General features: G+C 43.2%; 2 protein-coding genes across 2 annotated transcripts; one reads left to right on the top strand and one right to left on the bottom strand.

The window, feature by feature from the left end:
- Nucleotides 1-477: 477 nt before the first annotated feature.
- GKN2 (gastrokine 2) lies at nucleotides 478-7,897 on the bottom strand. The gene is made up of 6 exons (XM_072979091.2): nucleotides 5,288-7,897; nucleotides 4,097-4,153; nucleotides 3,390-3,521; nucleotides 2,775-2,885; nucleotides 1,473-1,626; nucleotides 478-715 (listed from the first exon to the last, which is right to left on the bottom strand). The coding sequence occupies exons 1-6, from the start codon at nucleotides 5,297-5,299 to the stop codon at nucleotides 630-632; spliced, it is 552 nt and encodes a 183-aa protein (XP_072835192.2). The 5' UTR covers nucleotides 5,300-7,897; the 3' UTR covers nucleotides 478-629.
- Nucleotides 7,898-9,097: 1,200 nt separating this feature from the next.
- On the top strand, nucleotides 9,098-13,043 carry LOC110072219 (gastrokine-1). The gene is made up of 6 exons (XM_020780375.3): nucleotides 9,098-9,179; nucleotides 9,787-9,840; nucleotides 10,345-10,482; nucleotides 11,200-11,310; nucleotides 11,797-11,938; nucleotides 12,870-13,043. Exons 1-6 carry the CDS (start codon nucleotides 9,168-9,170, stop codon nucleotides 12,962-12,964), a joined length of 552 nt encoding a protein of 183 aa, XP_020636034.3. The 5' UTR covers nucleotides 9,098-9,167; the 3' UTR covers nucleotides 12,965-13,043.

The raw sequence follows: 13,043 nt of genomic DNA, 5'->3' as shown, positions 1-13,043 counted from the left end.
GTAATGTGTTAGTCTGGCCCTGATAGTCATATGTGCAGGCAGGCATGCACACACACATTGCTGCCTCAGTGCAACTAACACTCTGCCAGAAGAAAAGCACAATTCTGCCCGAGTTATGCAAATATCTATTTTGCATAATTTATTCAGCACTAATGAAATCCCCAAATAGGTTGGCTGAACCTGGATCGGCCTTCTGCTTTCTTCCAGCCACTCGGGGAGACGTGAAGCCACAAAGCAATAGCCAGTAAGGATCCTACACCTCGTGGATGGACAATCCTGGATGTGTGCCCTTCTCATGATGTGCCTGTTCCTATACTCTGGTGATGAGATCAGCTGCGTGACCCAAAGCCTGCTGAACTGAGAGGGCCGCCCCCATGACAGCCCTCCCGCTCTACATTTGGGTGATAGGATACTGGCCGGCATGTTCTCCTCTGTCGACAAGGAAGGGATATGCGAAATAAAAGCAAACACAGGGCCTTGGGGAAAGTGCATTGCTTTATTAACTGATTCGAAGTTGGGTTTGCGACATTCAGGAGAAGCACAAGAACTGGGGTCGTGGGCGGGCGGTGGGGCTGGAGGCGGCAGGGCCGGGCCTCTTCATGGGACCCTCCGGAGGGAGTCGAGAGCGCCTACAAGTTGATGTCTCCGCAAATGCTAATGCCCAAAATGCCGAGGATGCCGGCCTTGACGCAGCTGCCCGCGTGTATGCCACCACCTGCACAGGAGATGAGAGAGACAAATGGGTTACTCCGAAAAAGATGGCAGAAAAGGAAATGAAAAGAGCATATTCTGTGCTGCAAAGTCTTTAAGAACCGGTTCAGTTGTTTTGCCTTCTTCCTGGGTTTTGCAGACTTTTTTTTTTTTTTTTGAGACTGATGCCTCGCAAGACGAAAAAATTCATCCGTCTTGCGAGGTTCCCATAGGAATGCATTGCAATGCATTCCTATGGGAAACCGCTTTTCGCAAGACAATTTTTTCGCAAGACAGCGCTTCTCGCGGAACAAATTACATTCACCTTGCGAGGCACCACTGTATAAAGATTTGGGAAATAAATTGCCTAGAGATCAACATGACACTGGCATGAGAGCTAGCAAGCCAACTTTTTGGAGGACAATTCCTAAAATTCTGTGGATTGTTTCTTTAAAATGAAACCACCATACCCAGCACTAGTGATTATTCTATCAAGGGTCAATGGAGAGTCATAGAGGTCTCTTCTTGCATTCACACATTCAGGCCTTAGTTGGAGTTGGTGGCTCTAGTAGACACCAGGCCACTTAAAATGAACACGATCTTTTCAAGATATTAAGATGGCAAATTCCAGCAGCAGTAAGCGGGTTTCTGTTTAACGGGACTCATTCCCACCAACGTGTTTCAGCCTAGTTCCTAATCTGTGTTTCCAGTGTTCCTTCAACTTTTTTTTTAAAGGTCTGACAGCATGCGAAACAGTGTTTTGCCGTATTAGTAATACTCACTTTCCATTTTTTCAATTTTGTAAACCGGCACATCCTTGCAGAGTTGCTCAATAGAATGGCCTAAGACGAACCACTCCTTCAGTCTACCAAAGAAGGAGTTACTGGGTTCATACTTGCCCCACACATCTTTGGGGGACATAATTTCCTTCATCATCTAGAATGAGAAGATAATTTGTTTAAAATTAGCAGTTTCTAAAGGATTAGTTAGCTGTTTGGGGGCAAAACACACATTGAGAGAAATCCATTTCTTGGAGTAGTGCTCCCTCCAGTGATGAAAAAGGTGTAACTGTGAAAACAAGTTGAAACGGACAGCACATGCCATCAGGACTTTTTTTGGAATATAAACAACAGTTTTTTCCTTTGCATGCCTAATTCTTAACTTATGCATAACAAAGTAGATCATGTTGCTGGGGAGAAAGCAATAGAAGAGCAGGAAAAATGCATTTCTCTGAATGTGTGTGTGTTTTGGCCCTATCTATTGTATTAAAAGCAACAAATAATCTTATGAAAATTTTAAAACTAGAAAACACATTATGGCTATTTTCCTCAATCAAGTATCTCCTGCCCCCATCTGTGTTGGAGTACACCTCTTATCATCCCTAACAATTTATTTATTTAAAATATTTTCTCCTTAAAAAGGACTCAGTACAGCTGACATCACTAAAGGACAATATTTAAAAGCTAAAACAAAGACAGGTAATGCTAGTAAAAGTGAATAGATGCTGCAGTCCACCACACCCATATTATGGGAGTGGGCATATTATGGGATATGTCAGTGGTTTCCAAATTTTGCATCGCTGTAGTGCCACGGAGTGCCACCAAATCCACCCAGGGGCACTGTGGAATCCTTCAAAGTACTTCCATGAATGTGGTCTTCTCTCCTCTCTTCTCCTCCCTCCCCGCCCAAAGAATCCTATGGATGGAGCCGTGGCCAATGGCCAATAAGTCAACAGTGCCATGAGCCAAAAAGGTTTGAGAACCACTAGCATATGTTTATGTGAACTAGAATCCACAGCGAGTAAAATAGGCTCTGATTCATGGAATCCTTTGGCACAATGGTTTTATGAATCTTTAAAAGGTTAAAGAAGAAGGGGGATGGACTAGAGAACCTTTGGGTAACCCTTCCAGTTCTGCGTTTTTTCAGGAAACCCTGGGGACTGCCACTCACTATGGAAGAAATGCAGGAAATAACAAATCCTGGGATTCTCAGTGCAAAGCAGTAAGTGCTCCTGGCGTTACCCTCTTAACATTTCATTATCCAGATCCAGTCACTGGGATGTCTCTAAGGGGACCTGAACTTACCTGCTTTTCATAAGCTAACCGTCCAATGTCTTCCAGCTCATAAATGTATCCTTTTTCCATCTTCATAACAAAGCAGGCGCGTCGGGAAAAGAGTCGGACTGCAATGTATCCCTGTCATTCATCAAAGGAGATCAATAAGTGAGTCACATCCTGCAACAGTGGGATTCTGACCTTTCCACTGATCATCTGGGGGGAAAACCCAAGTTTCACTGTCATCCCAACTCCCCCCCCCTTAAAACTGGTTTGAACTTTAAAACAAAAAAGGGACACCGCACACTGGATAGCTCTTGTAAAATCTGGATTAGAATTCAGAGTGAATTCACCACTCTGCAAAATTACAAGTTTAAAAACACCGGCTTTGTTGACCCAAAAGGTGAAATTGGCTGGCTCCCACTCTCTTTATTGGGTTGAATTCTGGTAGACTCGAACATTTCTTTTACTCTCTAAGTCCAATCCATATGCTGATTGTCAAACTACTATCCCCGTTGAATACAGTGAATACAGGTGGTGGCAGTGTACATTGAAAATATTTGCATACAGCCACACATAACTTGCACACAACAAATGACGGGATGCTGTCTTGTACAGAAAACGAAGAGGCTGGTTTCCACTTACAGTGTTGTAATCAAAAATAGTATCAGAAGAACAGAGTCCCCCGTATACGTGGATGTTGGCTATTTGGTTCTCATTATCTATGGTCACTGTCTGCTGGACATACTCGCCGTCAGAACTTGGGAGCCTGTAGACCTGGGTATAAAATAACATAAATATACTTTTCCCCCCCCAAAAAATTAGAAATGTCCTATCACCAAGTTCCCATAGTAGTACATGAAATGACAAAGCAATATCAACCTGGCAGAAAGACATGGGAAAACCCAGCAAGAATGAAAGGCACCCATCATTAAGAAACGTGTGAGGAAAAGGGGGGGGGGGTGATTTTTCAAAAAGCCATGATTTCCATTTGCACTTCGTGTTTGGGCACAATGGACATTCTTGGGGAAAACGTGCAAGTTCTGGTGCCACTCCTGTTGAGGTACACCATGTTGTTGGGGTACACCAGACTTCAGCCAGTGGGTTGCCCAGAAAAGGGCCATGGATATCAAGTGGTGGAAACAATTGGGTAATAGTATTCTGCACCCACTGATGTTTCTGGACCCCTTTCAAGGGTCATTCCACATGTAAGCGTGCAACAGGATTGCAGCCTAGAGGTGACCAAAGGAAGAATCAAGGCCTAGGGGGGAATCGAACTCTCAGCCTCTGCAGCCAGAAGCCCAAACCACTAAACGTATCCAACAGTTCTGAGTGAAACTGGTATTGTTTACCTGGAAGGTGGCAAGTGCTGGACTCCAGAAGAATCCCAGAACAACGATTAATGCAACCTGGAAAAAAAAACACAGAGGTCAAATTCATCCTTGGGAGATGATGGCTAGCATGTTTAGAGTTGCCGCATTGCATGTGACTCCACTCAGACTGTTATGGACAGTTGGAAATCTCCTTTCAGTCCCTCATCACACCCATGTAAGACAGGCAACAAATTTGGTTTTTGCTTTGTGCTGTGCAAATTCGGGTTGAAAAACAGCCGTGCTTTGGATGACACGTTTCCTTACATTTTACAGCATTTGGTTGAGGAATTCATTTAAACACCCTTGCATTCAAAGAATGCTCGTCTAATAAATAATAATCGTGTGTCGTCAAGCCAATTCTGACTTATGGCAACCCTCTTCAGGATATTCCAGGTACAATATACACAGAAGTGGTTTCCCCTTCCCTTCTTCTGGGACGGTGCAGCTGGCCCAAGGCTACCCAGGCTGGCTCTACTCGCAAGAGGCCCCATGGGGGGAATCGAACTCCCAACCTCTGGCTCTGCAGCCAGAGACCTCAATCCCTGGGCTATTCAGCCAGCTATTTTGTGGCAAAGCACATTAAAAGATGCATTTTCAAATGCATATTTGGATATTCATTTTTATGTAGGATTTTCTTTTTTGTCGCAGATTAATATGGAAATAAAACAGAGAGGAATTAAGAATGGATATAAATGAATATGAAATGGTGTAGAAATATCCATGAATCAAAATGAGTGAAAGCAGCCTTACTAACATTACTTTGGCCTATTCATTTCATCGGTGCCCACAAATACAAACTATCACGGCAGATGATGCTCCGTGCCACCAGGCGGGAGACTATCTACCAGCTGGATTTTCTACCTCAAGGATTAAACCGTTTTAAGGCGATCCTTCCTGCTATTCCCTCATGGAGCCGGAGAATGCATTGTGCGGTTAAAGAAAGGAAGGTGATCCTGTTTTTTCTCCCGTGGAGGAGAAGATGTTCCTGTAACTTTCCCCTGCTTAAAAAATGTTGGGTTAAGAAAAATGTCTTGGTCCTGTCCAGGCACCTCAATCCATGAAGAGCATCTGATTTCCTTTCCAAAGGTTTCTTACACTTCCAAAGACATTCTACAATTATAGCTAAATATGTGATTATTTTGTTAAGAAAAGCACACTGAATATACTCACAAGGGTCTTCATTTTGCTTTCAGATGAGAGGAAGAAGCCACGGAGCAAATAGAATAAAACTGCCAAGGCTCCGGGTTTTTATACCTTGCCTGTAGGTGTGGAGAACATTCCCAGTAATCTGCCCTGGTCTGCAGGTAAGCCCGTATCTTGGACACGCCACGGTAAATGGCTTTATCTGAAACTGGGCCTGGACCATTGATATCTTGAGCATGTTAGTCAGCCATGAAAAATGTCAAATTAGTTGTCTCAGTATCAGTTAACCCTTACCAGAACACATGTGCATATTGTTAAATACTAGGAATTTAGGGCTGGACACTGGATTCTGACTGATTTATAGGAGGTCCGGATCAATGGGAAATGATCAGATTTGGTTCCAGAGGAACGTGAAGTAAACTTAAAAATCAGGTTGTGTCCAGCTCAGAAATCCCGCCGGCTGAGGGACACATTTGTACAGCCTTTTCTGGGGAAAAAAAAGCAAATGCAGTTTGGGAAGCGAATACCTGAAATGAGCTGTTTGAAACTTGACAGGCTTGCTCCCTTCTCTATGGCCTGTCATGGGTGCAAATTCCATGTATATTGAGCAAAAACAGACAAATATTGTAGCTCTTTTGGTTTTTCCAGTGCTACCAGCTAACTCAAATCCAGGGCACAAATCAAATTGGATTATGGAATATAAATCACTGTTGACTGAACTATTTACCCCTGTGATTTCCTGGAAACAAAAGACACTAATAGCCATGTTCATCTATTAATGTCCTACTGTGCAACTGCCTGTTGAGGTAACTAAAGTATTGACCCTACTTTCCTCCAGGCACCCACATTGAAAAAAATGTACATATAGTTGGAAGAGGACACCAAGAGGACTGGGGCTAGGGAGAAGAGAACAAATAGAGTTTTCTTCCTTCTTGTCCTTTCTAGATCTGCATGTAGATTGGTATTCCTTGCTGTCTTTCCTCCTGTTCCCTCTCTGAGCTGCCTCCTGCTTCTTTTTGCTCCTCCATGCTTACTTCCAGAAGCAAAGCTGCAAGCATGGCTACCAGCTGTAAGGGCATGTATAACAAAGGTTAGGGCTCCTTATTTCCTTTCGCACTACCCTCAAGTGGTTGTCCTGTGTTAATAAACTGATTTTCAGCAGCCAGCACCAAGTTGCTGCAACCTGCCAGGAAAACACCAACAAAGCCTAACATATAGAGCTGGTCCATTTTTTTAAAGCAACAGCATGGTTTAACTCCTGATACCACCAAAAGTTTTGCAAAATGTTGAACCTCATCCCCTGCAAGGGTCTCTTGGATCATGCAATTTGTCCTTTAATTATATTTTGAGCGCCTCCGGGCCCATTTTAGACTTTTAAAGCCTTTTTAAAACAAACAAACAAACAAACAAACAAACAAACAAGCAATGACTATATTGTTAGAAATGACTGCAAACGTAAGATGGAAAGGGCCCCACCGTATTTACTCTTCCCGTGATTCCATATCAGCGAGGGTTTTTGAAAGCCCAGCCTTTCCCTTGCTTACAGAACAGACCAAGGCCTTTAGCAAACAAATCTGGTGCCAACCTTGGTCAAATTATATGTTAATTGGGAGTGGGGAGGGTGAAGAACCACCGGATTTTGGGTTACAGTGCTTTCCTGAATGGCTTCAGGACTGCAAACTTGAAATGAAAAAATAATCTTAGAACTGCAGAGCGGGAAGGGACCCTCAAGATCATCCAGTCCAGCTCACATCAAGGAGACACCGCTGGGGAATCGAACCCCCAACTTCTGCCACTGCATCCAGAGACTTAAACCAATGAGTTGTTCAGCAGTTCAGTAACTGAACTGTGAGGTAGCCCAGCTTTCCAAGGCTGGTGCTGAACTTTGCATTTTCTTTGTGTTGATTACTTTTTAATTGACACCATGTTATGAGTCGAGCCAATGGCTGAAAAGGCTGGGGTAACGTTGACTTTGCCCACAAGTCTATACAAGCTAGGACCCCAACAAACATCTCTCTCTCTCTCTCTCTCTCTCTCTCTCTCTCTCTCTCTCTCACACACACACACACACACACACACACACACACACACACACACACACACACAAAATTGTGGCCAGCAACAGGTGCTGCTGCAAAAATCACCATAATCAACACCTTCCCTCTTGATGCTGAAGGCACAGGGTCCATAGATAAAGCAAATGATTCTTGTTGAAGAAGCTCTGAACTTGAAGAACCAACTTCGGCTCTGTTGACCTCAGATTTCAACTCAGGAAATGCAGAATTGAAGCTCAAGCAAAGGGAAACTTTATTCCTCTGTCTCAGTGGCTCCCAATCATGGGTTCCTAGACGTTCTTGGACTGCGACTCCCAGAAACCCTTGCCAGCATAGCGAGAGGTGAAAGCTTCTGGGAGTGGCAGTCCAAGAACATCTGGAGACCCCAGGTCAGGAACCATGGTTCTGCTGTGGACCCAACTGAATGCTGATCATATCAGGATTTTTCCAACCATCCAGATGACACAAGGCTTAAACTGAAACCAGTGGTGACAAAGACTGGCAAAACCCTGCCTTTCCAGACCTCCAAAGCTTCCCTGTGGAGGAATGCTTGCAAAGACAGTACTTTAGTGGGCCTTCTCTCTCTCTCTCTCTCTCTCTCTCTGTGTGTGTGTGTGTGTGTGTGTGTGTGTGATGTGGCAAAGACAAACCACTCCCTAAATATCTCACATGCCTCAAAAACCTTGTTAGGATTATCTGATATGCCTCAAAAACCCTATTAGGGTCACCATGAGTCAGAAGCAGCTGGTCAACACAGGAGAACAACATGGCACCAACAACTGTCCAGGGCAAGTTCTAACACCAGAACAGGGAAATTTACCACCATGTAGGAAAGACTCCGTCATTCTGAGGATTTTTATCTTCTTCCACCCACTAGGTAATGTTCCTGAGTTGGCTGCAGGTCACTGGGCCTTTTTAAGGGGGAAAAAAGTCCCCAGGACTTCTAATACATGGAATTGCCATGTTTCTTGCTGTTTTTGTTCCTAATCGGAATAGGAGTATGCGTGTGTTCATGAGTGCTTTTATGCTCCTGCTTGATGAGAAGGGGTCTCCCCTCCTTGGCTATTTGGGAACAACCTGTCACGGGCCATAAGTAGCACAGGGGCAACCTGTTGCCAACTTCTGCTGTAAGGAATGGGCTTCAATGTATTCAGGTCAAATTCCCATTTTCTTTGAAATCAGAGGCCTGGCCTCAAGCCACAAAATTTATTTATTTATTTATCAAACTTATATGTCACCCATTTAGACATAGTCTACGCTGGGTGGCTCACAAAACACAGAGTAAAGACAATTAATATATAATGACATTTTGCAACATTTACACAATAGATGACAGTTAAAAATAGAGGAAGAGAAGAAGTAAGTTAAGTAACAAGGTCTCTTCTTCAGAGCGCAACCCCGTCCATAACAGGTTGATGCGATCCTGCATCTCTGTTCGTTTTGAAGGTTTAAACTCTGCCTGAATCAAAAGCAGCAGAGACTCACTTCATTTAGGATGGCAGTCTTGAGCATGTCAAGCCATTCTTTGCTTTTTCTGCTGCTCCAGAATAGCATAGCTAACCCCCCTGGAAATTACAATTATTTTTTTTAAAAAATGACACCTCCTACACCTTCCCTCTGTGCAATCAAAAGTTATCAAAAAGTATATTGAATATATATCTGCCTCATGTAGCTTATCTGCAGGGTGTCGCCCAGTTTCCTTGTACATGCCCAAAGAATCTTGCAACAGCTCAGAGGGGGGGATCCAGAATGATAAGGTGCCCTATCTCGGTAACCTGTCCACACCTAACCCATGTATATAAAGACGAAGGGCCCATGCTTTGCCTGATCCAGCGTCCCTCCTAGCTACAAACATGAAGCTGGCTGTAAGTATTCCGGTTCTCTTGGAAAACCCATAGCGCCTCGTTCGTCTAAATGGAAATCCCTCTTTATCTTGGAATTTCCTTTTGGGGGTAGCTAGTTCTGTAACAAATTAAACTCCTGGATTAAATACTAAATCATACTCTGCAGAGCTTTGATGATGCTAGGAACGAGCCTGAAAAACGACTCCAGGTTAGCAGGGTTATTTAAATCAGTTTGCTGTCAACTTGACTCCAACAGCTATGGCTATTCCTAGAGAACCGTAGGAAACGTTGTTTCGTCGGGTGTTAAGCATTTTTGTGCGTGAGACCAATTTCTAGTCTCCCCCCATAAAGGGATAAATTAACATTAGAAACCCGTTCCTAATGTTTAGAAAATAAAACTTTATGAGTTTTTAATGTGATATTTGCTTAATTCTTTTAAAACATTGTAACAATGTATTATTTTTAGCTTTTATACGGTTTCTTTTTTTAACTGTGTAAGTTGCCTTGCATCCTTTTTTAGGAGAAAGGCGGGATGAAAATGTTTTAAATAAAATAAAACAAATAAGCATTAACCTTTGCTGACCAACAACATCAATTTAAATTAATATTTTTCTGAAATCCACTTTAGATTCTGAGCGTTGCACTTCTGGGATTCTTCCTGGCCCCGATTTTGGCCAGCAATGTAAGTATTTCATGAGATGATAAAAATTCATTTTCTCAAAACCTTTTGGTTGCCTTGGGAAGTATCTCTAGGGAGCTTAAAGTGGGGGATGTCCTGGATCTCTTTTTATATATGATGGAGATCTTAATAACCCCCCCCTTTTTTTTGCAAGCCCACTTTCAAGAATCAAAGTCTTCCAGGTTGGGAAGGTTCATGATATTTCTGCTAGCCACTTAAGACTTTTGGACTTACCACCATTTTGGTTACTTATGATATAAATCTCAGCACTGAATTGCTGCCAGTTAATGAATTGCTGCTTGTATTGCTCATGATGCAGCACCTGTCGCAGTTGATGCACAAGGAAGGATATGGATAGTGACTTCTTAATTAGCTGAAATTTGCTGCTATGATTTGCGCCTTTGTACGATCATTTGCCCCCATTTTAAAAAGTCAATTTGTTCCTAATATTGCCAGTCACTTCCAGCGAGTTTCATGATTTTTATTGTTTTTTTTTTCCCAACCAAGAACATCAATGAACAGAACCAGGGCAATGTTGGGGGAAGTTCCCACCAGTCCGTGAGCATCGACCATCAAAAGCAGGTGGTGAATGTGGATGATAATAATGGCTGGAGATCCTGGAACACCGTCTGGGATTACAAGACTGTAAGGAATTGGTGCCTGGTTCAATGCATTCATTTAAAAAAAAAGAAATGAGAATATTTATTCCTTTCTCTCCCTTCATTCTTCCTCTAATTCGCTCCACCAATTCCCCTGGTCTTCATGGAATTTAAACAGGTTACACCCTCTGCAAATAATCTGTGCAGAGCAAATCAAACCTCCATTAAAAGAAATACATGTTTCCTAAGGAAATGCTATTGAAATCAAGGGAAGCCGTGTGGTCAATACTAAATAAGTTACAAATGCAAGAATAATTGACACCTTTGTAGACCATTAAAAATTGCACCGAAGATACTGTATCGCCTATTCTTGCATTTGTATTTTATTTCCTAAAGAAGACTCTAGTCTCAGCCTTCTGTAATGGAGGTACCCTCCATTACAAGTCCAATCAACCTTTCCCATCATCCTCTGGCTGTCTGGGGATGTTAGGAGTTGTTGTGCAAGGCATCTGGAGGTCATGAGGCTGTGGGAAGCCTGCTTTTCATAAACAGCAAATATCGGGCAGGAATTCCTAAATCTTTGGTGCAGTGACCTTGGGCCAGGTGAAAACTGCTAGAATATTCTCATTCTTCATACCCACAATCCCAAGCGCCTGAAGGAGAGGAAGGGGAGGGCCCAAAGGACTAGCTGCCTCTTCCCCCAGAATCATCTCTTGAGCTTCGGGAAGGCGTGGCTGATTTCTATCATTTTGCGTGCGAACAGGGTTATGCTGCCACCCGGATCCTCTCCAAGAAGTCTTGTGTGGTCACCAAAATGAATCCAGAAATCATGCCAGACGTCACTACACTCCCCAAAGCCATCAAGGAGAAGCAGGTAAGACCAGGATGACCTTTGTTGTAGATGGTTGCTCAGAGGGGGAATTTCCTCAGTGTGCCTGGTCCAGCTCCGCCATGGGACTGGAATGGATGCTAAGGCTTTGTCTCACTTGATAACGCCAGATGCATTCACTCAGTGGTTCCCAACCTGGAGTCTCCAGATGTTCATGGATGACAACTCCTAGAAGCCTTCACTGCCAGCCGTGCTGGTGAGGATTTCCAAGAATTGTAGTCTAAGAACATCTGGGGACCCAAGGTTGGGAGCCACTGCAATAGCTGAAGCATCTTCCACAGGTGGCCAATCAGCCTCTGATTAAAATCGGGTGGCATGCATTGTTTTCTTAATTAGTTTCTTCCACCACTAAACAGCTCTTAGCATCAGGATTTTCTTCCTCATGTTTAGTCACAGTCTCCTTTCTTGTGATATAAATAAATCCAGAGAACCTGGATTTTAACGGCTGTGTTCTTGTTTGCTTGTGTTTAGAAGGACAGCAATCGAGAGTCTGCAGACAAAGAGGTCACCTACATGGTTTCCTCCAAGAGGATTATGGACTTGACCCCATACGGGAAGAACGTTGAAGCTCTGTGCAGAGGAATCCCAACCTATCCTGCTTTTGAAGTGAAACGTGAGTGCCAGGATTCCACCAGAATTCCATGCCTTACAACATCCCTATTACAGAATGTGACAAGGGTCTATTTCAGCATTTCTCCTAATCTCCATCACACTAGGGGTGTGAAGACTTTCTAAATGTCTTCTTATTGCTTCAGAGGCTGTCTGGACCTCTCAGACCAGTCTCTCCAGAAGTTACTAGTCTCCCCAAGACTCCTCACCTTTGCTTGAGAGAATAAGACACATGTTTTGCTTCTTGGTCAAATTTTTGTAATTTGCAACAAAATTGCAAATTTCGGTTAGACAGGTGGCCTTCTCTTTGCGACTCACACATAGGGAAACAAGCTCAGAAGGACTGGCTGATTGATCAAAGGGATACAATCACCCCATCCCCTGCTTCGGCTTTGCAAAAATCCACGCAGTCAGGAATAAGTTATAACAATTTTGCAGAAGTGTGCAAAAATTATCATATAAATACAAAAATTCTTATTTAGGCCAACAGGAAAACTCTTACCACCTCCCAGGTGAGCAGGAAAAGGTTGTGGCTTTTCTTTCTTGGACACAAGATGAGAGAACCAATAATTTATCTTATACATACAGTTCACCAGGAATTAAACCTTTCCCCACAACAAATTAATTTCATGGTTGTCTCAAACCCCTTTTACACATTAGGTTCCTAGCATTTAGTGTGGTGGATCTATATTTACCAATTCTTGGGGCTGAACAACATGCTACAGTACGTTAAATATGCAGCTTGCTGTTAAGTTTATATGTGTGTCTTTCTTTACTTGGAAGTAAGTAGAATTTCATATTTCATGGTGGCTAAGGATGATGGAGAGTGTACGTCAACACATCTGTAGGCCCTGAATTAAGGAAAGCTGTCATGGGGGGCACAGCAGGGACAACACCCTGGGTTCTACTAACTGCCCCTGTGTCTCCCTTTGCAGGTCAAGGCTTTTGGTATTATTCTGGATCCTGTTTCAGAGCAAACGTTCTTTGCCTCCTGGGAATCAGCTATTGTGGAGAAACCTTTCAAGGCTAAGCAGAAAGCCCCAAATCAGCTTCTCCTACCAGACAGCTTGTTCATCCCTCAGAGAATTAAAATCTCTCCTGATCTTGGA

The sequence above is a fragment of the Pogona vitticeps genome, chromosome 8 (assembly GCF_051106095.1).
Source record: "Pogona vitticeps strain Pit_001003342236 chromosome 8, PviZW2.1, whole genome shotgun sequence".
Lineage (NCBI taxonomy): Eukaryota > Metazoa > Chordata > Lepidosauria > Squamata > Agamidae > Pogona > Pogona vitticeps.
This window is presented reverse-complemented; position numbering and strand designations above follow the sequence as displayed.